At 49.9% G+C, this 22,789-nt stretch overlaps 1 protein-coding gene across 1 annotated transcript; it reads left to right on the forward strand.

Annotated features, from left to right (window-relative positions):
- The first annotated feature begins 2,108 nt into the window (after positions 1-2,108).
- Positions 2,109-22,583, forward strand: RAB7B (RAB7B, member RAS oncogene family). Its single transcript, XM_054563466.1, has 6 exons — positions 2,109-2,263; positions 8,940-9,008; positions 9,503-9,629; positions 10,356-10,571; positions 16,008-16,133; positions 22,103-22,583. Exons 2-6 carry the CDS (start codon positions 8,956-8,958, stop codon positions 22,181-22,183), a joined length of 603 nt encoding a protein of 200 aa, XP_054419441.1. The 5' UTR covers positions 2,109-2,263; positions 8,940-8,955; the 3' UTR covers positions 22,184-22,583.
- Positions 22,584-22,789: the final 206 nt, after the last annotated feature.

Raw genomic sequence — 22,789 nt, forward strand, 5'->3', positions numbered from 1 at the left:
CCCCAATCAGTCTTCCCCGCTCCAAGCTCCCCGATGGCTTCCCACTGTGCACCCCATGAAATCCAAGTTGACATGGGTCTCAGGGCTTCCAGGGCCTTGCCTCAGTTTGACCTCCTGTCCTTCACTCACATCCCTTCTACACTGTACCCAACAGAACCACTCCCATTTTCTCATTCACACACTTTTGCTCCTAGGATTCCTTCTACTCTGTTTTCCTGGGGAGCACGCTCCCCTAAATGACCGCTTTTCAATGACTGTTAAGATTATAGTGAAGAGACGTTAGACGCAGTGCCGAGAAAAAACAGGTTGAGACCTCAGGCCCGCCGAATGACACTGTGTGGGGCTCTGCCCTGACATGGAGCCTTTCTCTGCACTGCCTCCTCCATGACCCGCTCACCTGCACGTGTTCAGATCCTTGCATCCTTCAAGCTCTGATTCAAATCCCTCCTTTCCGTAAAGCCTTTTCCTCCCCTAGAGATCTTCTAAATCCCCACACCCCTTTAGCTGTGTTCCTTATACCATTAGCTGCACTACGTCCTACTTCCACTGATAAAATGCAAGTATCCACTTTGTGTTCCTCAACAGGTCCGACAGACTCAGATAATAGAATGGTCGTGTGCAGGGAAGGCAGGGAGGACCTTCAATGGATGCAGCCTCAGGGCCTCCCCCGCAGGGTAGAGGTTGGTCATCACTCTCCACTGGAGCACATGTCAGAGAAAGAAAAGGGAAGCTGCTGACTTTTGATCCACATGGACAGAGGAAGTGGGGACCAGAGTCTGAGGATGGTTAGTGACTTGGCTGCCAAAGGTGTTAAGGATACTTCTGCAAACATCCCCTAAAGGTATAAGTTTCAGTCCCCTGTTCAGAGGCTGTAAGGACTAGCTGAACATAGCTCACTTCCTCTACCCAAAAGCACACACAGCAACAGGCTGCCGTGGCAACTATTACATGTCCCCTGAAACAGGCTCACATGTGTCCCTACACCTCCAGAGGCTCTCATTCTGTCTCTCTCTCTGGACAGTCACTGTAGTCAAGCTGCTGAATTACTAAAATCAAGCAGGTTGAGACACGAGGTAACCATCCTATTCTTGTTTAAACAACCTGGGAACTTCAACTTTCTAGTCCTTCATCTGTGCCTGGATATACATCAGACCTCCAGATAACCCTCTGATTACCCCCGGAGAACTGAGGAAAGAATGTTCACATATCCAGACCACCTAACCTCCATTATCTAGACCACTGGTTGTTTGAAGGTTACCATCTCTGACCAATCCAAAGGCCAAGGATGTAGGACCGATTCTTCCCAAGGACATGCTTTCTACTGTACGAACTGCTTTCCTTTCTTCTTTGGAACACTCTGGGTATTGTCTAGTTGTCTGGGTATTGTCTGCAGTTTGCAGACTCTAAGACTATTGAATAAATCTCCATCACTTATCTCTTCCTAAAGCCTCCAGACTCTTTCTGAGTTTGTTCAACATGTCTGCCAACCATACCTACCCAAAACATGGCTCCAGGCAGCTCAAAGAGATACCAAGATTAGGCTCACACTAACCACATTTTAAATTGCTGTAGTCTACTAACTGCTTCAAGGTGGGTCACACATTCTCACCTGAGAGACCCAGGAAGATGTCAGGACTTGCTTCCCATAAGTCTGGTGTGTGTGCAGTGTGTGTGTGGCGATGCGGTATGAGGTGGCGTGTGTACAGGACCAGAACGTCTGCTGACCAGGCCGGTGGTGGGACCAAACCCACTACACATGTCAGTCTAATACTTCAACAGATAACATGGCCGCTTTGCTGGATGGCTTCCAAGAGCAGAAGCAGAAGTTCCTGAAAACAGCCGGAGGCTATCTATGGGGCCCACAAAGGCCTGTCATTTTCCAGGTCCTCCCAATGACAAGCTTTTACCCTCAAGCCTCCCACTCCTCATCCCCCCTCCCAGGGCCTGAGTCCCTGTAAACAAGTCCTCACAGGGCCCCAAGTCTAGTCGGCTCTGAAGCCTAGCTTTCTAGTTCCACCCCACCCCCTCCACCCACACAGCTGAGGTCACCAGGCCCAGCCTCTTTTGCAACTTTCCCAAGTCTCTGCATGAGAGGGAGAGGAGGAAAACTCAGAAGGAAGTGGCTTGGCCTCAACAAACTCTTTTTTGCTTCCAACGCCTTTTTCTTCTGACCCAGCTGAGACTGTTGATCTAAGAGGAGACCCCCCGGACTCAGAGAAAACTCCCGCCGCCCTCGGAGGCTGGATGCTAAGCAGCCACAGCTGTAAGTGCCTTGGAAGTTTTTCTTGGTTCTTCTGTCTGTCCAGCAGCCCCCAGGAGCATCTGAGTTTTGGTGGGGAGGAGCAGAGGCAGGGGCTGCAAGGATGAGGCTTGGAATCTGGCAGCTGAGGGCTTAGGTCCAGCCTAAAGACCCCCACACAGGAGAAACTCCCAGGACATGGCAGCAAGCCAGGCAGAAAAGACTCCCCGCCCAGTACTGGGAACTGGGGCCCAGCTCGGGGTTCTGCACGGGCCGATGCAGCTGCTGGCATAGTCGGAGGAAGGCCAGCCAGAAACCAGAGTCTTTTGAGAGGGCTGAGTCCTGCGAGCACCAGAAGTCCCCCTGACACATCAGCAGGGTACCTTCTGGGATGGCACTATCTCACCCAAAGGGTCTCATCAGCAAGGGGAAACCCTGGAGTAGGAAAATGTTCCTCTTGTTCTAAATCATAAGTATTTCTCTTAGCACAACTCTGCAATGCTAGGCGAGCCAGTGAACAGTCAGACAGACCTGGGTTCAGTCTCAGCTTGCCTCAGGAATCCACTGGGCATGACAGCATTTAGTAAATTGCAAAGTGCCCTATAGTTCCTAGGCATTATGTATTAATACAAATAATCTATTTGGGTCCACTGATCAATCCCCCACCACACAAGTCCCATGGAGAGAGTTCTTGTCTGTATTCTCAGACCTACATAGTGCTGATGCATAGTAGGCATATAGTACATGTGCTGGGTAGATGGACACATAGATGGACAGATGAATGGATGATGAATGGATAGATGAATGCAGATGGATGGATGGATGAATGAATGAATGGATGGGTAGATGGAGATGGATGGATAAACGGACGGATGACTATTTATAGATGAATTAATATTTCCAGCGCAGGTCAGGCTCTTTGGAGGGATACAGAGAGGTATGAGGCACTGTCTGCCCTCTGAACAATGCCAGTTTACTTTGGGAGACAGAGCTAATGCTCCCAAAGAACTTAACAGGAGTGCTGAGCCTCCTGAAACTGGAGCTGATCTCCCCCTGCTCGCAGGTCTCCCTCATCCCTCCTCGTTAGCAGAAACAATACCTCACTCAATACAAATGGGACAGAAGATTGTGCATGAGTTCTAGTTGGAGCCAGTGGGGTAGGAAGAGAAATGGGAATGTGAGAGAACAGCAGCTCCAAGAGTTCTTGTATGACTGGCGCCAAGCCCGGGGGTATTATTACATTTATTTATTTATTTATTTATTTATTTATTTCTCCTCAGGGACTGAGCTACACTATAGCTTTGGCAGATGGGCAGAGCCAGGGCTCTAGGCTTCGAGGTGCTGCCGGGCAAAAAGGGGAGAAGAGTTAGTCACACACAATAGAGAGCAGTGGCCTGAGATTCTCCTCTGTGTGGGCCTGCGCTGGCTGAAGGCAGGGCCCTGCATTCCAAGTCTGCTTTTCGCTGTTATTTAACAATGAAGGGCGATGACTCAGCCTGGTCTCTAGGAGGATGCCCAGGTTAGAAGCAACTGAGTGATCCGAACAGGTGGGGGGAGGCTTAAAAAGACCGCTTTGCCAAAGTCCAGCCAAGGGAGATGTGAAACTACCTTTGATATCTGAAATCCACACATGCCTCCTGGGCGAGCCCAGCCAGGGTCTACCCCCAAGCCGCCCTCCCTCAGCACTGCCACAGTCCTGGTCACCCTCTTGTTGCTGCTGGTTATCCTGGGCCCATGGACCAGGCTATTTTACATAGCAGCCTCAGCAAACTCCTGCCCTTCTGGGAGTGGGGTCGGGGAATCTGCAGTGGCAGCTGCAGCATCGGGAGAAGGGGACCAGGATGAGGGTGGGGTGAGGGGAGGTCACAATCAAGGCCGAGGTGAGTTACAAGGATTTGGAGAAGAAAAGACTCAAGTAAAATGCAAAGAGAAGACTTTAAACCTCAGAAGGGCTAGGATGGAACTGAGCGCTCCAGTCCCCCAGGAAAAAGTGGGGGAAAGAAGCTCTGTGGAGGCAGGTCTGACTCCATCTTTCCACGAGTGTAGAAGAGATGGCTCAAGCAAGCCCTGGGTGGGAGATTGGACTGGAGGCCCTTCCTAAAATGTGCTGGAGCAGGCTCCGCTGGCAGTCTGAAACCGACTGTGGACGGAATATTTATACCACAGCAAGTGGCAGGCACTGCAAATCTGCCTCCCCCTCGCCCCTCCCCCAGTCGTTAACCAGTTATCTGGGTTCCCGAATTTGGGGAGCCAGTTCTGCTCTAAAAGCATGACACAGGACACCCTGCAGAATAAGCCACGGGCATGAGTGATGTCCATTTATCCACGAGGGAACAGCCTCACCAAGGTTAAGTAACCCGAAGGCACAGATGTATAGCCGTGGAGTGAGTACGCTGACTCGAAAACTCCTGATCGCTCCATGGGACCAGGGAGGCTGCCTCTTGCGCCCAGACCCAAAGTGATTCGTCCCGTCAGGAAGTCACACTCAGGCGACTTCAGGCTACCATCCAGCCATGAGCTCTTTTTAAAGAAATATTGTCTTGACTTGATATTTTTTAATTACAACAACTTAGTCTCATGTAATAAATTTTAATACAAGACATATAAAATAAAACGATACCTCTAGCCTTTAATCTCCCTTTCTCCACCTCCTAGTAATCACTTAATGTGCATCTGTCCTTAGCTTTCTGTGTATTTACAGGTCAAGCATAAATATAATATTAAACACATAGTCACACATACAGGGTTATTGTTTGTTTTTGTATGATTGGGATCATACTATACAAAGTGTTTCTTTTTCACTTAATTATATCATATCTTTCTGTTTCATTAGTTCATTCTCACTCAGAGTATGAATGGATTATAATTTGTGTTGAGAGAGTCTTACTGATGGGCACTGAGGTTACCACAATGCTCCTCAGCAATCACCTTTGTACAACTGTGTGTCTGAGTACATGTGCATTTCTGTGGTATGGAGTCCTAGAATTAGAACCTAAGTGTGCCCATGTTAAGCACTGAGATTGACAAATTGCCCTCCAAGGAAGACTGACAATTCATACTCTACCAACAATATACAAGAGCATTACCTCTACACACTCGCCAACTCTAAATAGTATCACTAACCTTTTAAATGTTTTGCCATGCTGGTGGATGAAAAGGAGTGATATTTTTAAATTTGCATGCCCTTAAAAATCGGTGAGGTTGAGTTACCTTTTCAAAGCTTACTACTAATCATTTATAAGACTTCTAAGGGTTTAGTTCATATCCTTTGCCCACTTTTATGCTGTATTTTGCCTTTGATGATCTGTAGACTGCTTTGCACATAATGGGTTTTGATCCTCTGTTGTACATAGTTGCCCCTTCTTACGCACATGAGCTCTGCTGCGTGGCCTCAAACCCACGCCACCGAGCGCTGCAGCCTCTCGCTGGGGTGCCCAGCGCCAAGGTGCGTGATCCTCATGCTAGGTTTGCAGAAGGCAGTCAGCCCAGCAGCCAGGAGTGTGGTCTCTGGGGTTAGACCTAGATTCACCGTAGTTCCAAATCCAGGCTCTACCACGTATGGGCTATATATATATCTTTAGAGATGAATGACCTAACTTTCCTTAACAACTCTTTCTTCGGTAGTAAAATAGAGAGGATAGGAAGAGTGTCAAAATCCCACAAGCTATGTTTTTGTGTGCTAGTAGTCACAAAACAGCTAACATTTCTTGAGCTCTCAATTGGTACCAGTAAATGTATTATAATGATGTAGTACAATAATGTATTAATTTATTTAACCTCATAATAGTATACACATTGTTTATTGGTATATTCACAAAGCCCTCTCACGGTTCCCGGAAACACATGTTGGCTTTCTGTGGGAGCCTCGTCTCCGGGCGTCACATCACAGCATCGGCGCGGTCCCTCCGCCTCAGTCCTCCCACTACCGCTCCAGCCGCGCCGCGCCTGGCCCCTCCCGCCCCACTGTCACCCTGGCCACTTTGGCTGCCCTCTCTCGATCTCCTCCAACTCTACTAGGGTTTCGTTAGACTCACCAAACCTGAGCCCAGGCCCTGGAGCCTGTGCACATAGACCCTATGAGTTCCAGCTCAGGGGGAGAAGGGGCAACGTGGCACAGCTGGCCCATGTGCTCTGTGAGCCTGTATGAGTGACCAGTGTCTTGGCTTCTCTGAGCCTCCGTTGTAAGCCTCTCACAGGGCTTTGGGGAGGATTCCCTACGTTCTACGGAAGGTACAAAGCAGCACCGTGCGGGCTTCTTTCCCATATCCCCTGGCCTCCCTTTTGTTCTCATTCGCTTCCTAAGGCACAGCATTGGCTTTGAAGCTAAGTTAGCACGTTGTACCAAAACCTTCCGGAGACAACCCACATGGCTCCTAGTTCCTTCTCAAGCGGTAACTGGTGCTTAGAGGCCCATGTTTTTCAGGGGCTCGGAGTCACTTCTCCCTTTGCTGGTTTCGCTGCAGGCAGTGACACCCATTACAAAATGCCAGCCCCAGTTAATACCTTGAATTCTCTTCCTCACGTGCCCAGAGCATAGGAAATGCTGATGGATGGATGGATGGATGAATGAATGAATTAATTAATTAATGGCAGGATCCTTGGTCTAATATTCATGTCCCTTCTTAATCCTTCTCCCTCTCCAGGCTCTCCTCTCTCCACAGCTCCCCACCAACCGTTCCCTGAAGCCAACCGTCCACCTTCTCCACTCAGCTGTTCCCAGGTCATTCCTGTTTGTAGGGTCACTGCCTCCCTCTGAAACATCAGCCCCCAACCACGTATCTCATTTCTGCAGGGCCTCGTTCAACTGCGAGCTTCTCTCCTTGCTGAACTCCCACAGCACCCTCTCTGTGCTTCTGTTGGGGCACTTGACACTCTCTCTCTGGTGTACTGACTCAGCCCTGTCCTTTCTCCCCTGATGACTTCCTGGAAGGAGGGTGGGCAGTCCTATTTGCTTCGTGCTCGCCCAGCGCCTAGTGCAGGGCTTCGCGGGCAGTAGGCATGCTGGCACTTGTTGAATGAATGCACAAACCACTGAGAAGACCCGCTGCCCACCGTGTGAACCCAGCCATCCTGGGCCCACTGCCACCGACTCTGGCTCCTGGGTCAAGCAGCCTAGGCAGAACCTCAAATTCCCTTTGAGCCATGGCATGGCTCATGGAGGGACACTAACAGTCCTAGGCTTTTTAGGGTTTTCTATTTTAACTAGGCATGTCTGGGCAAGGCTCTTGAGGCCCAGTGAGTTACAGCTCCAGTAGATAAAGAACATCGTTCAACCAGAAGAGACCTTGAGTCTTTGGGATCTAACTGGCTCATTCTCTGTTTGGAAAGCCAAGACTCAGAGAGGGGAAGTAACTGGCCCAAGGTCACACAGTGACAAAGTGAGAACTAGAGCATCCAATGCCTTAGGACATCCAATCTAGAGTTTTTTCCAAGTACGAGTAGAACTCAAGCTGACCAACTTTTGATACTTTAGTCAGACAGAGTCAGATTTAAGTTTACTCAGTGCATCCAAGGATAGAAGACCCAGGAGTTGGGAATACTGTGTACATATGTGTGCATTTAAGGGTAGAACCAAAGAGGCAGGTAAGCACAATCCCCGGCAACAGTTTGGCTTTATCTTGTTAAATAAAATAGAATGAAAGAGCATATATAAATGTTATATATAAACTACGCACATGTACATAATGCATATTTTTCTCTTATAGGAACAATGCATGTTTGACATATTTATTGTAAAAAGTTGAAACATACTAAAAAGCATAGAGAACTTCATGTAATTTCCCACCACTCAGAATTAAACACTTGAATTTTTAAAACATTTTTTCGAGAACGTTTTCTATCCAAACAGGAATTTATTGTAATGTCTGGGGTGGTATTATGTACGCAGTTTATTGTGTTCTGTCTTTCATTTAGATCCTGTAGCAGCACTTTCCCACATTATTGTAACATATTCAAAAACTCCATTTTCATGACTGCTTCACAGTTCATTGTGTGTCATGACTTATTTAGCCACTTCTTTAATGTTGGCTGTTTATAAATAATCCTGTGAAGAACATCCTTGAACAAGAGTCTTGCCCACATTTCGGATTATTTCCTTAAGACAAATTTCTAGTAAGTGGAGAGCAGGGACATGTTTAAGACTCTCACTACTTGCTGCCAATTAGCTTTCCAGAAACATGTCCCAATTACAACCCCACCAGCTGCCGCAAAGAAGAGCCTTTGATTCTGCAATTGCAGCAACACCTCAGGCTGGGGGAGGGGTGCGCTTCCATCCAAAGCCTCTTGGGTAGTCCTGACAATGGACCCCTTGTCCTGCCTCCATCTGCTCTTCCCAAACTGCCCTCCATTCCTGGCTCCAGGCTTGACTGTCTGCGAGGCCTCTGTTCAATCCTCTCCGGCCTTCCTGGCAAATCCAGGCGGCCTCCAAGATCAGGGCTGGTAGAAAGGTAAGAGACACACCTGTCCCATGGCGTCATCACCTTTCTAGCCCTTCCATCCCTTCCAGCTTTGGGGAAGCCCCAGAGGAAGTGTGGAGGAGGGTGTGTAAGGATGGCCAAGTCACCCATCTGTCAACCTCACCCAAGTCCTCCACCTAAGGCAATGACCCATGTCTAGGGTGAGAATGCAAAGGCCAGCCTCAGTGACAACAGCCACAGGAGAATCTCTGGCCAGCATGTGGGTGACTTCTGTTTCCCTACAGGTTCTGAAGCCCCTCCATGAATCCCCGGAAGAAGGTAGATTTGAAGCTCATCATCATCGGAGCCCTGGGGTAAGCCAAGCTCAGCTCAGAGTCTGGAAGGTGGGAAGCAGGTCCCTAGCCAAAGGTAGTGAGACCTCCTGAGTGTGTTTCCGTCTCCTGTGGGTCATTTTCTGATTCAAGGCAGCATTAGGGAGGGCATCCCACCCAAAGGAGGAAGCTCAGTAGGAGAAAGAGACTTGGAGTCTGGCCAGCTGGTTTCTGGTCCAAGCTCTGCAATAACAAGCCGCTTAGCATCTCTCTGCCCTCCTCCCACCCCCAGCCACATACAGGGAAAGCCTGACCATTGCTTTGGGTCACCCAGCTCTCTTCAAACTTCTCTGCTCACTTTGACTGGCCCCAACTTCTAGAAACCATTTCTAGTCCCTTGCTACTCAAACTGTGATCCTTGGACTCCATATGTGAGAATCTCAGGGAGAGATGGTGTGGTAAGATTTTGAGAATGGTATGGATGTGTGTACGTGTTTGAATGTGTGTGTTTACATGTGTCTGGGTTTTTTCCTCAGCGTAGGAAAGACCTCCCTCCTCCACCGCTATGTGCACAAGACGTTTTACGAGGATTACCAGACCACACTGGGGGCCAGTATCCTCTCCAAGATCATCATATTAGATGACACAACTTTGAAGCTACAGGTGAGCGGCCCTCCCTTTCCCTCTTCAACATTCATACCTGAAAATCACCCCACACTCTGTGAACAGCCATTCACACAGCAATGTGTACCAGGAGCTAGAATGATTTACAGCAGACATCAGCAAACTTCAGCTCATGGAACAAAGCAGGCCCACCGCCTGTTTTTGTAATTAAAGTTTTATCAGCAGAGAGCCATGTCCTCTCATGATCTGTGGGTGTTTTCACACTAGAGCAGCGGAGTTGAGTAGTTGCAACAGACAATATGGTCTGCAAAGCCTAAAATATTTTTTACATGGCTCTTCACAGAAAAAAGAAAAAAAAAAAAAAGCCGCTTCCTGACCTAGAAGAATGAGCCCTAAATCCAAGAGTTGAGAAGTCTTATTCTTAATCTCAGGTCCCTGGAAAACTTGCAGAGTGGCCTTGGCGAATCATTCACAAGGTCCAAATCTCAAATCTATCAGACGGGAATAACAGTACCTGGCCTTATGGCCCAGGGGAAAACAAGAGCTCTTGCCTAAGTACTCTTGGATGCCAAATGTGAGTTTCAAGATACTGTAGCATGCATGGGTGACAGGGTCAAGGCGCCTGTGAGTGAAAAGACCACGTGCACCTGTGCCAGGGCTGTCTGCTTCCTACCCAGAAAAGAAAGCTTTGACATGATGTGATCTAGTTAGGCCAAACTTTTCACTACTCATCAGCCCCATGAAATGGCTTCTTTTCCCCTCCAGATCTGGGACACAGGAGGACAGGAGCGGTTCCGCTCCATGGTGTCCACATTCTACAAAGGCTCCGATGGCTGCATCTTGGCTTTTGATGTCACTGATATGGAGTCCTTTGAAGCTCTGAATACCTGGCGGGGTGATGTTCTGGCCAAAATCATTCCAATGGAGCAGTCCTATCCCATAGTGGTGCTGGGGAACAAGATCGATCTGGCAGACCGGCAGGTACCACTCATTCATTCATTTATTCATTCATTCACTAATCATTATGTGAGCAACGACTGTATGCCAGACACTGTGTTAGACACATTCAGAGCTCAACCATACATAGTACTTAACTTAAAAACTTCGCAGTCTAGGAGTGGAGAGAGACATTTTAAAAGATAATTATGACACACTATGGTAAATGCAATGATAGAGATAGACCTGGGCAATTTGGAGACCATAGTGAAAGTACATCTACTGAAACCCAGAATCTAGAAAGGGCTTCCTAGAGTAGGTGGTGTCCAGGCTAATGAAACAGCATGAGCAAAGGAAAGAAATAGCATGATATGAGCTGAGAACCAAAGGCAACTTTGTCTAGAGACAGGGAGTAGAAGAATTAAGGCATCAGAGGTAGGCAAGTGGAATGCAAATTAATGTAGGACAGTATTTCTACCAGGGTCAGGTAGGGGGTTTGCAGTTATAAATCCTTGAATGTACAGATTTTCTGAGAAAGCACACATGTATTTTTTTTTATTAGCTTAAGTATATTCTGGATCACCTGACTAACCACTGGATGGCTTGTCTGTTCCATGGCTGCGGTGACCCCACTTTGTGTAGGTATTCACTGCAGTAGCACCAAGTAGAGCTCTTTTCATCGTTGTCTACTCATGAGAAAAGACTCAATGTACCTTTTGCACCAGATCCCTCAGATGCGTGTCAGACACAAATCCACTGTAGCTACCAAAATCCAGGGGTCACATGTCAAGCTTTCCAAGTGGCCTCCTTGAAGCCCTTTCTGGGTGGAGGTGAGGCTTTTTGTGTTCTCCCTCTTTTGGGGAGTGCACACATGACACAGCTCTCTCCAAAGAAATCCTTTCTAATCTCCCTTTTCAATCTGTTAATGCCCATGCTGTGGGTTTTGGAGTCATCGAACAGATTCCTGGTCATGAACTTTTGGAAATACACAAGGTCCAGGGACAGTCTGTCTCCCAGCCCACCTTATATCTAAAATCTGTCAGATTATACTGCCTCTGCTGAAACTTTCACTTTAACATCCTGCTTCATTCACCTGCAGATCACAGGGTGGGAAGCTGAGGGAGTTCAAGGCTATCTGATCTTTTCTCAGTGAAATAAGAGGCACCATCTTCTTGAGCGGGAACTAAGTAGGAGTCTCAGAAACAATGGTGAAGCTTTGCCAGTTACTCTGGAGAAAGAGAGGTGGAGAAGCTAACTGAGGACAAAGATAAGAACTGATGGGTGACACTCAGGGCTTAGCTGGAGGAGGACACCAGGAGTCTGAGGTGGAGTCTTTGTGGTGTTTTTCTTCAGCAGCCTGTGTGGGGTAAGAGCGAGGAACAAGGGACCTGGGACTAAGATTTCTCCAGGCAAGAGTAGCTGAAGAACAGAGCTGTGAGGGCACTGAGGAACCAGGAAGGAATGAAGAGCGACAAGAAGAGGGCCCGAGGGCCAGGGGGCTGCGCTGGCAGAGGTGGAGGAGCAGGGCGGAGAGAATGATGGGGTGAGGAGGCTGAAGGGGAAGGAGACTGTGGTCACAGAACGGGAGACAGTGTGTAGCATTACTTAGAGAGGTCCTGGGCCTGCCCCTGGAAAGAAGAGGCTGAAGTGGAGAGACGTGATGTCTGCTGGAGGGAAGAAATTGCGATGCTATCGTGAGGGGCGGAGACCCTATTGTACGTGTCAGGTGGAGAGGAAGCCTTGCCAGATAGCGGGAGTTCAACAAATGAGGGGGTGCGGGCGGGGGGTGGGGGAGAAGTCCGGATGATGCCTTGTAGCGGTGCAGGGGGTCCAGTCCACCCTTGGGTGGAGGCGTGGGCTTTGTTCTGCAGAGAGAGGAAGATAAAGGCTTGAAAAAGGCAGTAAAGCCCCAGGCGAGCCTGATCCCGTCTCTGAGATACGTATCCTCAGCCAATACCAGCTTCTTCATCTGTGCAATGGAGGCCAGACACAGACTTCATGAAATTGTGTGAGGATTAAAGAAAATGAGGCTGATAAAGCATGCGGCAAGCTTAATAAATGGGAGCGATTGTTACCCTCCTTGTTATCTTTGAGGCACAGGCTGGGAAAACACGGGAAATTTTTCTACTCAATAAAAAGAAAATAAATATTAAAAACTCTATTGCTAAGCTTTGAGATAAAGAAAAATTTCTGGAGATGGGTCAGGGTGATGACCGCACAATGGGACTGTTTATACTTAATGTCCTTGAACTGTGCACTTAAATATAGTTAAAATGGTAGATTTTATGTTCATGTATATTTTACCACAATAAAAATATATATTACTAGAATGATTTTAAAGAAATCATTGACCTAAATTTTTTAAAATCCCTACTCTTCCTAAAGAAGGTCATAGAGTGAAAAATATTAGTTTGTTTAAAAGAACGGCTCTGTTCTTTTAACATCTATGCTGCAAGGAATTCATTCACTAGCATGTGAATCTTTGCTCTAAATTCAGGTAGGCAATTTTTGACTTACAACTGAGTTGCAATGTTAGGGTTATGTTTTCTGAAAATATTCTTTATTTCTGGTAGTGGTTTAAGATGCCTTTAACACTAATTTTAACAGATATGATCGGTCATTTTAAGTATATATGAGATGGGAAAGCATCATAAATAAAATTATATAAACTGGACTAATTTCCTCAAATCTTTGGCTTCTAATGAACCATCAAAATTGTAATAGGAGAAGTGAAACAGTAGTATATTCTCAGCAAAAGCAAAATTAATAGAAGTAATGCTTCCAACATTTTCATACTTCCTGTGTGCCCAAATATCACACCCAGTCAGAGTTTATTTCCAGTCAGAGCTTAAGTTACAAATAAATGTTACTTTATAAGTAAAAGACAAGATGATTTTCAAAATCATGAAACTGCAACTGGAGTTGGAAGAGGAAAGTGAAAATTACTGTCTAGGTTGTTTTCTTCCAAGGCCAGCTTTCTGAGGTTCAATAAGAGAGGTCGTAGCAGTGGAAAAAGTATGTTAATTTGCAACATAATCTTCACTGATGTTTTGTAGTTGTGTATTTAATCATTGCATGTCAACAGAACAGAGAAAGAGTGAGGATAAGGAAATAAATTATCTGTCGTAACCCAGTCATTGTCAAGAAGGAGAGATGGGACAGCTAAGATCAGCCAGTTATCGTTGCCACCTTGTCTTCCTAACTCTGTCGCTGGGTGACCTTGGACCCTAATCCTGGCTTCTGCCTATTGTACCATTAAATATAAAGAATCTCCTCACCTACAGGAGAAGCAGAGGCACTTGACTTCTCTGTATTTCATGTCAACTTCTACTGCAGCTCCTGAGCGCCAGTGATGTGCCCAGGAGAATGGTCATCACCTGGCGAGGGTGGGGGGCTCCGCAGGCAGGTGGGATTTAAAGAAGGAAGGAGCAATCGAAAGGTCAAGCCCGGTCCTTGGCCTCAAGGACTTTAAAAGATATAAAGTCTATAGTATTGTAGGTCAACTGTAATTGAAAAACTATTTTTAAAAAGACACCAAGCCCACGTGGCTGGTGTGGTTCAGTGCCGGATTGAGTGCCGGACTGCAAAGCAAAGGGTCACCAGTTCAATTCCCAGTCAGGGCACATGCCTGGGTTGTGGGCCAGGCCCCCAGTAGGGAGCACATGAAAGGCAACCACACGTTGATGTTTCTCTCCCTCTCTTTCTCCTTCCCTTTCCCTCTCTCTAAAAATAAATAATAAATACAATTCTTAAAAAAGATACCAAGCCCTTTGTATTTCTAAGATATCATCTAAGTATAGCATATTAATTTCTAATGAGTATGTATTTGCATGTTACTAGTGAGGACAATAGTAATTGGTAGCCTGGCCATCCTTGATTCTTCCCTGACATATAGTTCAGGATTTTCCCCAAGCTGTGGGACTTCTTGGTGACTCACTGGGTCTTGGGTATCTATGCTCTGCAGAGGGGAGCATTCATGGCCAATTCTGGAAACCCTGTCCCCAAAGGCAGGAGCATCTGAGAGATCAGAGGCTAAGACCAGGGCCTAGGGTTTCTCCCTGCTCTGCTCAGGTTCAGCCCCAGCTGGGACAGTAACTGGTCAGAGCCTGAGTAGGGAAGGTGGAGGTGTCATCTGGGGCCCCCAAAGGACAGGCTGCTTAGCCGACCCCAGCCCTGCCTTCCAGTGCTGGGTAGCCAGAACTCATAATGCCAGAGCAATGCCGGGGGAACAGCAGAGGCATGTGAAAGAGAGCCACGAGCCCTGGGCCACTGCTGAGACCAAGGAAGCAAAGACCAAAGAGGCAAGGGACAGCAGCGGTGCCTTTCGCCTTAATAAGATAAGTTCCCAGAACGTGCAGGGGCAAGGGAGACAGCTTGATGAGCGGTGGGGTCTGCACTGTGTTCTGGGAGTTGGACAGAATGGTCCTCTCTTCATGAGAAAAACCCTTCAATCAAATGAAATAATGGTTATAAAGCCTCAGGTACAAATGTTCAATATATGGTCATTTTTCTGCTCCCCGAAATAAATAGCTATTAAACTCAGCAGTACCAATTGTCTTTGGAAGTAACCTGCAGCGCTGCCAAACCATTTTCCAATCTAACATCCTCTAACTGTGACCGGCCGTTTGCATGTAGGTAGTGATATACTCCTTCAGCCTGCACTGGGTGGCTGACAGAGCCAGGCCAAGAGCTAAAAAGGCCCTGACCTTACACTCAAGGAACCTACAGTCCAGTGGTGGAGACAGAAAAGCAGCCCAGTTCTCATGCCGTGTCCTGCACAGGGCAGCTCAGGTGCTGTGAGAGCACTGAGCCTGGGCTTCCTGCACACCCTGCCCTTCTCAGCTGTGGGGTCTGAAGCAAGTCACTGAACCTCTCTGAGCCTCAGTGTTCTTATCCATAAAATGGAGCTAATAAGACCCATCTCAGAGGGTTATATACATGAATATGACAAGATATCTAACAGGGTGTCTGGCCCCTAGTAGGAGCGTATCAACTATTCCTAGGACTCTATCCTGGGAAAAAAGTATTAGCAGGGACCTGAGTGTCTGTCCAGCAACAGGCCTCCCGGGTGAGGGCCTGGTCAGCCAGTGGAGCGGGGAGGAAGTCCTCCATCCCTGGCTAGTGTCTGTCGTGTTTTCTTTAGAAGGGACTGAAGAAGGAGCCAATGGCAGGAAGAACTGCTGAGGGTAGGCGTTCAGAAGTTGGCACGGTACAATTCAGCCAAACACATGTTCAAATCCTGCTCAGCCCCACATGCTCTGAGCAAAGTCTTCTATCCTCTAGTGCTCAGTTTTCTCACCTGGAAAATGAAGCTAACAATAGCCACCTTGTAAATTTTTGTTAGGAAATAACATGTGTAAAGTTATGGACATGTGGAAGGTTCCCCCAACATGGGAGTGGCGGTAGAGATGGCAGGGATGGGACAACAGTGGGGTGACGGTGATGACGACACAAACAGTCACCATTTCTTCCCGCACTCAGGTGCCGCAGGAGGTAGCCCAAGGCTGGTGTAAAGAGAAGAATATTCCCTACTTTGAAGTCAGTGCCAAGAATGACATCAATGTGGTACAAGCCTTTGAGATGCTGGCCAGCCGAGCTCTGTCGAGGGTGAGTGGTTGTGGAGCAGCACTGGGCCAGGCTGCCCCCAGGGATGGGGGTCTCGGGAGCTTCCAGGAAAGAACAATGGGCACAGGTAGGCATGGGGCGGACCAGGATTGCTCGTCGTTTTAATTAATGAGTTGCGGCACGGGCTCAACAGGACCCCAGCTCTGGGACCACAGGATGCCAGAGGTACCGAGCTACCCCAAAGTAGTGCTGGTCCCTCCAGCTGGCTGACGTCAAAATCGTTTGTGGAGTTTCTAAAACAAAAAAAAATACCGTTCTGTACCCATCCCTGGAGATTCTAATTAGTAAGGGCTTGAGAAGTGATCAGTTCAGTCCTCCTTAGTGGGAGAGAAGCCCTCTGGTGCCGAGCATTTGTCCAAGTGCAATATCAAACTTGCAGGAGTTGCTGACATGTTCCAAACAAAAAGATGGATAGATGCAGACCCAGGTGCAATGATCCAACAGGCATGTGTTGAGGGCGTCGCATGTGCCAAGCACTACACAGGGATCGGGGGCCCCTCGCCGTCATGGGGAGACAGATAGACACGTGAGTTGTTTCCACATAGGTATGGTAAGGTAGGGGAGGACTTGGTGATGGGACCCCAGAGGAGGGGGCACACAGCCCGCCCTGTGGCAGGAGCGGGGAGGAAATCAGGGAGGAAGATCAGGGAAGGCTGCCTGGAAGCAGCAGCAAGGTTTTAATGCCATTCTGATGTGGATATTGGAAACTTGGAAGAGGGCCCATGAGAGATTTGCATGGGGAGGAGCTCAGCTTATTTCATTATTCTGCTGCATTTAACCAAGGCGGGCTTCTTAGAAGAGGGGAGAAGGTCATTGTGGCAATGATTTATAGTTGAAGAAATGAGGAAATGAGGGTGGGAGGTTGGAGGCTTGTCCTACGTGGAAGGGTCTGCCATCTTCATGGGTGACTGGCCCACCTGGTCCTGCTCTGCCAGGTGCCCTGGGGAGAAGTACTTCAAGGCCAGCCTGGAGGGTCCACCATGGAGGGGCAGCAGCCACCTCTAGCAGCTGCCCAGGGAAGATCTTTACACTCAAAGCCTTAATCTCAGGGTTTGTCTCCTCAGGCTGTTCTTACGGTTCCCGCTCAGCCCCCAGCATCCACTGTCTCATGTTAAAGGGGAAAAGGGAAATGGCGCGGGGGTGGGGGGCCGCGCCCATCTCTAGTGCATGGTCAAGAAGTGTGGCTTTATTACTGTCCAGGAAGTTGGCTCCTAAAAGACAGCAGTGCCAGCTCATGCCATTCTCCGGGAAGGCAGAGAAACAACGCTTGACCTTGTATGGCGACCTGTGATAAATGGCCCTCCACAAGCACAACACAGTGATTGCCAAAGGCTCAGTCACAGGGAAGTTCCATCAGCCCACAGCCAGTGTCTACATGGGGTGAGCATCTGTCGTTTCTGGAGAAGGACTGTCTTGTAGTCTAGAAGTTATGTCTTTCTCGCTGTGTCACTTTTGTGATGTGCTTTTTAGTAGACGGTAGCTGGTCTGGTTGGTGTTTTTTTAACACCCACCTTGACAGAAGAATGGATTGGCAGCCCCTGCCAGTCCCTCATCTTAATGGAGAAATTCACTGAAGAGAAACCTGAAAGTACCCCCCTGCCCGTAAGTGGACCCCTGAACAAGCCATGTGACCTCTCTGAGCCTCCGTTTCCTCGTCTATAAAATGGAAATAATTCTTTCCCAGAAACATTTCTCGAGTTGTCGGGCTAGGGTTGGAGTTGTGCACCTCAGTGTCCCGCAGGTCAGACAGGAGGATAAGACAGTCACAGAAAGACCATCATGGAGTGAGACAAGTGCCCCAGGGGGCACAGGTGGCGGCACTGAGGGGACTCGGAGGCTGCTGGCGGTGAGGGTGGGGTGAGGGTGCCTGCCCAGGGGAGTGGCGCGTAAGCTGGATGTTGAAAGGCGATTCACAGTTTGCAGGTGGACTCGATAGGCCAGTGTGGTACAGGCAGGAGTGGCAGAAGGGAGGGGAGAAGGGCGTGGCCAGAGGCCCAGGCAGGAGCCATGGGGCTCCTGTGAGGAACCAGCTGCTGGTTCCGTCTGTAACAGAAAGAAACGTGGCAAGGAGGGTCAGGGCGACTAAAGAAGTGCACAAGGTCAACGGCAGCAGATCACAAAGGCCTAGTGACCCCCACAGAGACCTCAGACTTCCATGCTCTTCCAAAGCCATGAGACCATGCTCCCAGAGTGCACAGCCGGGCCCCCGGGGCATGCGGGCACTCACCCACACCTCAAACCCAACAGGGCGCATCTCTCTACAAAGCCTCCGTGACTCAGAAACTGGGAGGAGGAACATCTTCACATTAAAACAAACATACGTACTAGGGCAGAGAATGTAAAATTCACATGGATGTTTAAGGTGAAACCGGAGCTTGCAGATCTATATTTTAAGGTCAGACAAGAGTTTTCAAAGACATTTCCTCCAAGGGCGACTTCCCAGGGCGGCTGTGTGCTCATTCACTCTGGCCCAGAGGGTTATCAGAGGGAGATGGGAGAGGTGCTGCTGGCACAGGGCCGAAAGGCCCAGCCTGGGTGGGAGGAGCTCTGACGCGGAACAGGCTTGGCTCCGAATCCTCGCTCTGCCTCTCGCTCACCGTGTCCCTGAGCAAGGCAGGCAGCCTCCCCAAGCCACCACTTTCCTCCCTTTAAAATACAAATAACAATATCTTCCTCATGGTGAGGGTGCAGGGGCTAAATAAAGTAGTATCATAGCAGAGAGAAAGCATTACATAAAAAGTAGCTATTTGTAAATGAGACTACAAGTCAGGGTCTTCAGCGGGGCGTTTCCTGCCGCAGACAGCATGGGCTCGGTGGGTGGCTGAGAAGGTACTGCAACAGCCCAGGCATGAGAGGGTGCAGACAGCGAGGACGGGGCGGTTAAAAGAGACTTTAAAGGGAGGACCTTCAGGGGTTGATGATGGGAGAGTGCAGGAGGGGAGGAATCAGGAGCTGTTTAGGCTGATGACCGAGCTTGGCAAATAGAGGGGCAATTGATTAGGGATGCTCTGGGCCAAGACAGAAAAGACAGGGGAAAGCAGGAGCATCACATGGGGGCAGGGGTGACAGAGTCCATTGGAGCATGTGGCATTCAAGGGTTCTTGAGCTTCCTTGAAGTGTCAGAGTCCTGCAGCGAGTGAGGCCTGGATGGAAAGAGCGATTTCACAGTAGAGTGCCTTGGGAACAGGTCCTCTGTTAACATTTGGAGAAGAAGGTAGGAAATGACTTTAGTGTCACACTCTGGCCACTATCAAGGATTAGAGTATTTATTCTGAAATGATTCAGAATCCCCACATAATCATAGAAGAGAAACCTACCCTTCTTTGGGATGACAGGGGATCCGGGACGACAGGTTTTGCTTTCACCAAGTTGGCAACACCCTCCCTGCTGGGAGGATCAGACCAGGCTCCAGGAACATGCGTGGCCCAGTCCCCTTCGAGCTACCTGGAGAAAGAAAAAACTCTCATGTCCAGGAGGACAGCAGGGATGCTCGCCGGGCCTGCAGCACCTCCATGAAATCCTCAGGATGCAGGGTCCCAAGGCAGAGCCACGGAGGCAGCGAGGCTCGGAGCGCAGGCAGCCATAATCACACCCCACCGAGACGGCGCCTGCATCTGGGTGCTTTGTGTGACTCTGTAGTGAGATGCACATGTTTGCCAAGAGGATCAGAGCCTGGAGAAAAAAATGACACAGAAAACCTAATTATGGCCTGCCATCACTTGGAAGTTCTACAGGAAACCTGAGGAGTAAGATAATGCCATTATCGCGTGAAATGGTGTCATAAATGGGAAACGCTCAGGGTTGACTTGGACCTGGGAGGGTGTGGCTGTTATTGGGTGGAGAGAGCAGAAGGCCTTAGCCTTGCCAGGGTGGTGAAGGAGGGGGCTTCTCGCACCTTCCTGAGGCGGCAGCAGCAGCAGCAGCATTCGCTTGTTCTAGAATGAGGTGCCACGGAGCTCAGGAAGCCCGCGGCTTCTCCAGGCTCTCAGAATCTCCCTCCCCAAGACTGGCAGAGAGGGCAATGGCACCCTGGGGGCCCTGGGAGCCCAGACGGGCCTTTCATGGACATGAGGATGGGTCGCCAAGAGACCCAATGTAAAAAATTCCTGACCCCCTCCCCCCCGCCACTGCCAAGGTCTCTTCAGCTTTCATGGCAACAGAGAGACCAGGAAAGTGCCACAATAAGAGACTCCTTTCAAAGCCTGTCTTGCTGAGAGAAATGGATCATCCAATGTAAAAAGGACCTAATTAGCAACATTTTGCTCCTCCCTGTCCCTCATTGTGAGGTGCAGAAATGTCAGGATTTCAATGACAATCAGCTCAGTGGAGTGAGTGGGCCCTGCACACCGCAGAGGGGCCAGTCGGAGGACGGACAGTGCCTGGGGCTGCGTGGGCCAGGGCCCCTGACCCAGCCGGGTGGTGCTGGGGGACAGGGAGCCACTGGCCGAGTTTCTCTTCTCTGGCCCCTCCAGGCAGGACTGTGCTCCCTCAGGGGGAGAACTGGGGGAGCCTGGGGCACCCTGGGTCAGGTGTATAATGGGGGTGGGATTCTCCCCAGAAGAGGGGGAGACACCCCCAGATGGACAGGCCTTAGAGAGACTGCCTCCCATCCCCAATACTAATCCTGCCTGTTAAATTTATATTTATATATTCCATATGTATAGTATATAAGAAATAAAATTCTAATAACTCAAAAGACTTTGTTGAGGGAGACTCGGGCCCATCATCCGAGCCGACTAAGGGGGGCTGTCCCCGGACCCTGTCGGGGGAGGTAAGAAATGCGGGCTCTCCAGGAAACAAACCGTGTGAAGAAGGCCGGGTCCCAGGCCTGCGCCATGAGCTGTGTGCAGCCAAGCTAAATCACTGCTTGGTCTGGGGGTGGCAGCAAGTGACAGGGCATTGGGGGACCTTCTCATGTGCCTTGGGGTCACCATCATCACGGTGCAGTAGGTGAGCCTAACACCACCTGCTGGGGTCCAGAGTCATGGGCATTAGGATTTGGTTGACATTCGCCAGCTGGGCGCCCAGCTGGAGCCCGGGGACCATGGAGGAAAAAGAAAAAATCAAAGTCCTAGAAGTTGTCCCCTCAGCAAGGGGCACTGGAAGCAGATCAGCAGGCACAGTGTCGCCTGCCACCCAGGAGTCTCTGCCTTCTCAGGTCCACACTGACACGCTAAGTGCAAGTGTGCGCGCTCTTGCCCTCTCGCACACACACCAGCTGTGGGAGAAACGTGAACTTGGCGAGCTTGGCGACTGTGAGAGCAGTGGCAGAGTAAAGCGAGGCATCTGTTTAAAAAGAGGCCCTTCAACATGTAGGACCCACCTCCTAGAGGAAGGCCCCCCCATACCCCACCCTCACTCCTGAGCCAGGCAAGGCAAGTCCTAGGTGAGAAGTGGTCAGCTGGGTGGGGAGAGGCTTGTCAGACTAAGAAGGGGCTCCCTCTGGACCGTGTCGGGACAGGAGAGTTTGGGAGGGTGGGCCGACAGGCAAAAGGGCCCCGGAGAAACACTGGGTCTATTTAAGGAGGTCTCCCTGGACACAGGAAGAACAGAGGATGGACAGGAGGGTGCGGGATGTCAGAAGGCGGTAGTGGAGAGCAGGTTGCGGTGGAGGGATGTTTATGGGGAGGGGTCTCAACTCTGCTGAGGTCAAATGTCACCTCAGTTGTCCCCTCTGGAGAATGGAAGGTTATGGAATCCGGTTAGAGGTTAGGAGACCTGGGTCCCTGACCCAGCCACGCGACTGCTCTGGGTGCCCGGAAGACGCTGGAAGAGGAGGTGAGGAAGGAAGAGGGTGAGGAGATCAGTGGCATCTCCCTCTGGGCCTCAGCTCCCAACAGCGCGACAGGGAGGGAACACAAAACCCAAGCACCCTCAGCCTTAAGAGACAGAGGCAGGCGGTGCTCTTTGCCTCTCAGGTGCGAATGCTGACTTCTCTTTCCCTTCCCCAGTATCGAAACATCTTAGAGAATTACCTCACAGACTCTATCAAGCTCTCACCAGAAGACCAGTCCAGGAGCAGATGCTGCTGATCCTCCAGTCTCCGTCGGGATGGCCAGAGCCTCAGACTGCCCTGGGACTGCTCGTCCCAGGCTCCCCAGCCCCTCCGCCTGCCCAGTCTCGGCTGGCTCGGCCCCAGCAGCCCCAACCCTGCCACGGAGCCCCGATCCCCCTCATGTCCGTGCTGGGCCCAGAGCCAGAGGGCAGCCAGGGAGGAGTGCAGTGAGCACAGGGGTCCTGAGGACACTCAGAAGGTCACCGTTAAATCCTGGCCCGGAGGAGGCACAGTTCCCTCGCCAGCTCCAGCTTCCCTGCCACCCGCCCTCCCCACACGCACGGCGGCTCCAGAACGCTCATGTCTGCAGGCAGACAGGCCACTGCCTCCGAGTGCTGTGCAGTGGCCTTTCGGGGCCGTGCCACCACACACCCACAGAGCCCCAGCACGGCTGCGGCCAAGGGTGCAGCTCAGCCCCCCTCAGTAATCAGGGCCAGGAAGTGAGGATCCAGTCCTGGGACGTCCTTCTGCCCCCTCCAGATCAGAGGACTCAGGGACTGGGAAAAGCCACCACGGCCTGGCTCACTCCTCCTTGCTGGGTGCTCAGGCAGCTCCCGTAAATCTATCCGAGCCTCAGCTTGTT

The sequence above is a fragment of the Pteronotus mesoamericanus genome, unplaced genomic scaffold, assembly GCF_021234165.1.
Source record: "Pteronotus mesoamericanus isolate MK-2021 breed Mesoamerican mustached bat unplaced genomic scaffold, CSHL_Meso_final scaffold_705, whole genome shotgun sequence".
NCBI classification, from domain to species: domain Eukaryota; kingdom Metazoa; phylum Chordata; class Mammalia; order Chiroptera; family Mormoopidae; genus Pteronotus; species Pteronotus mesoamericanus.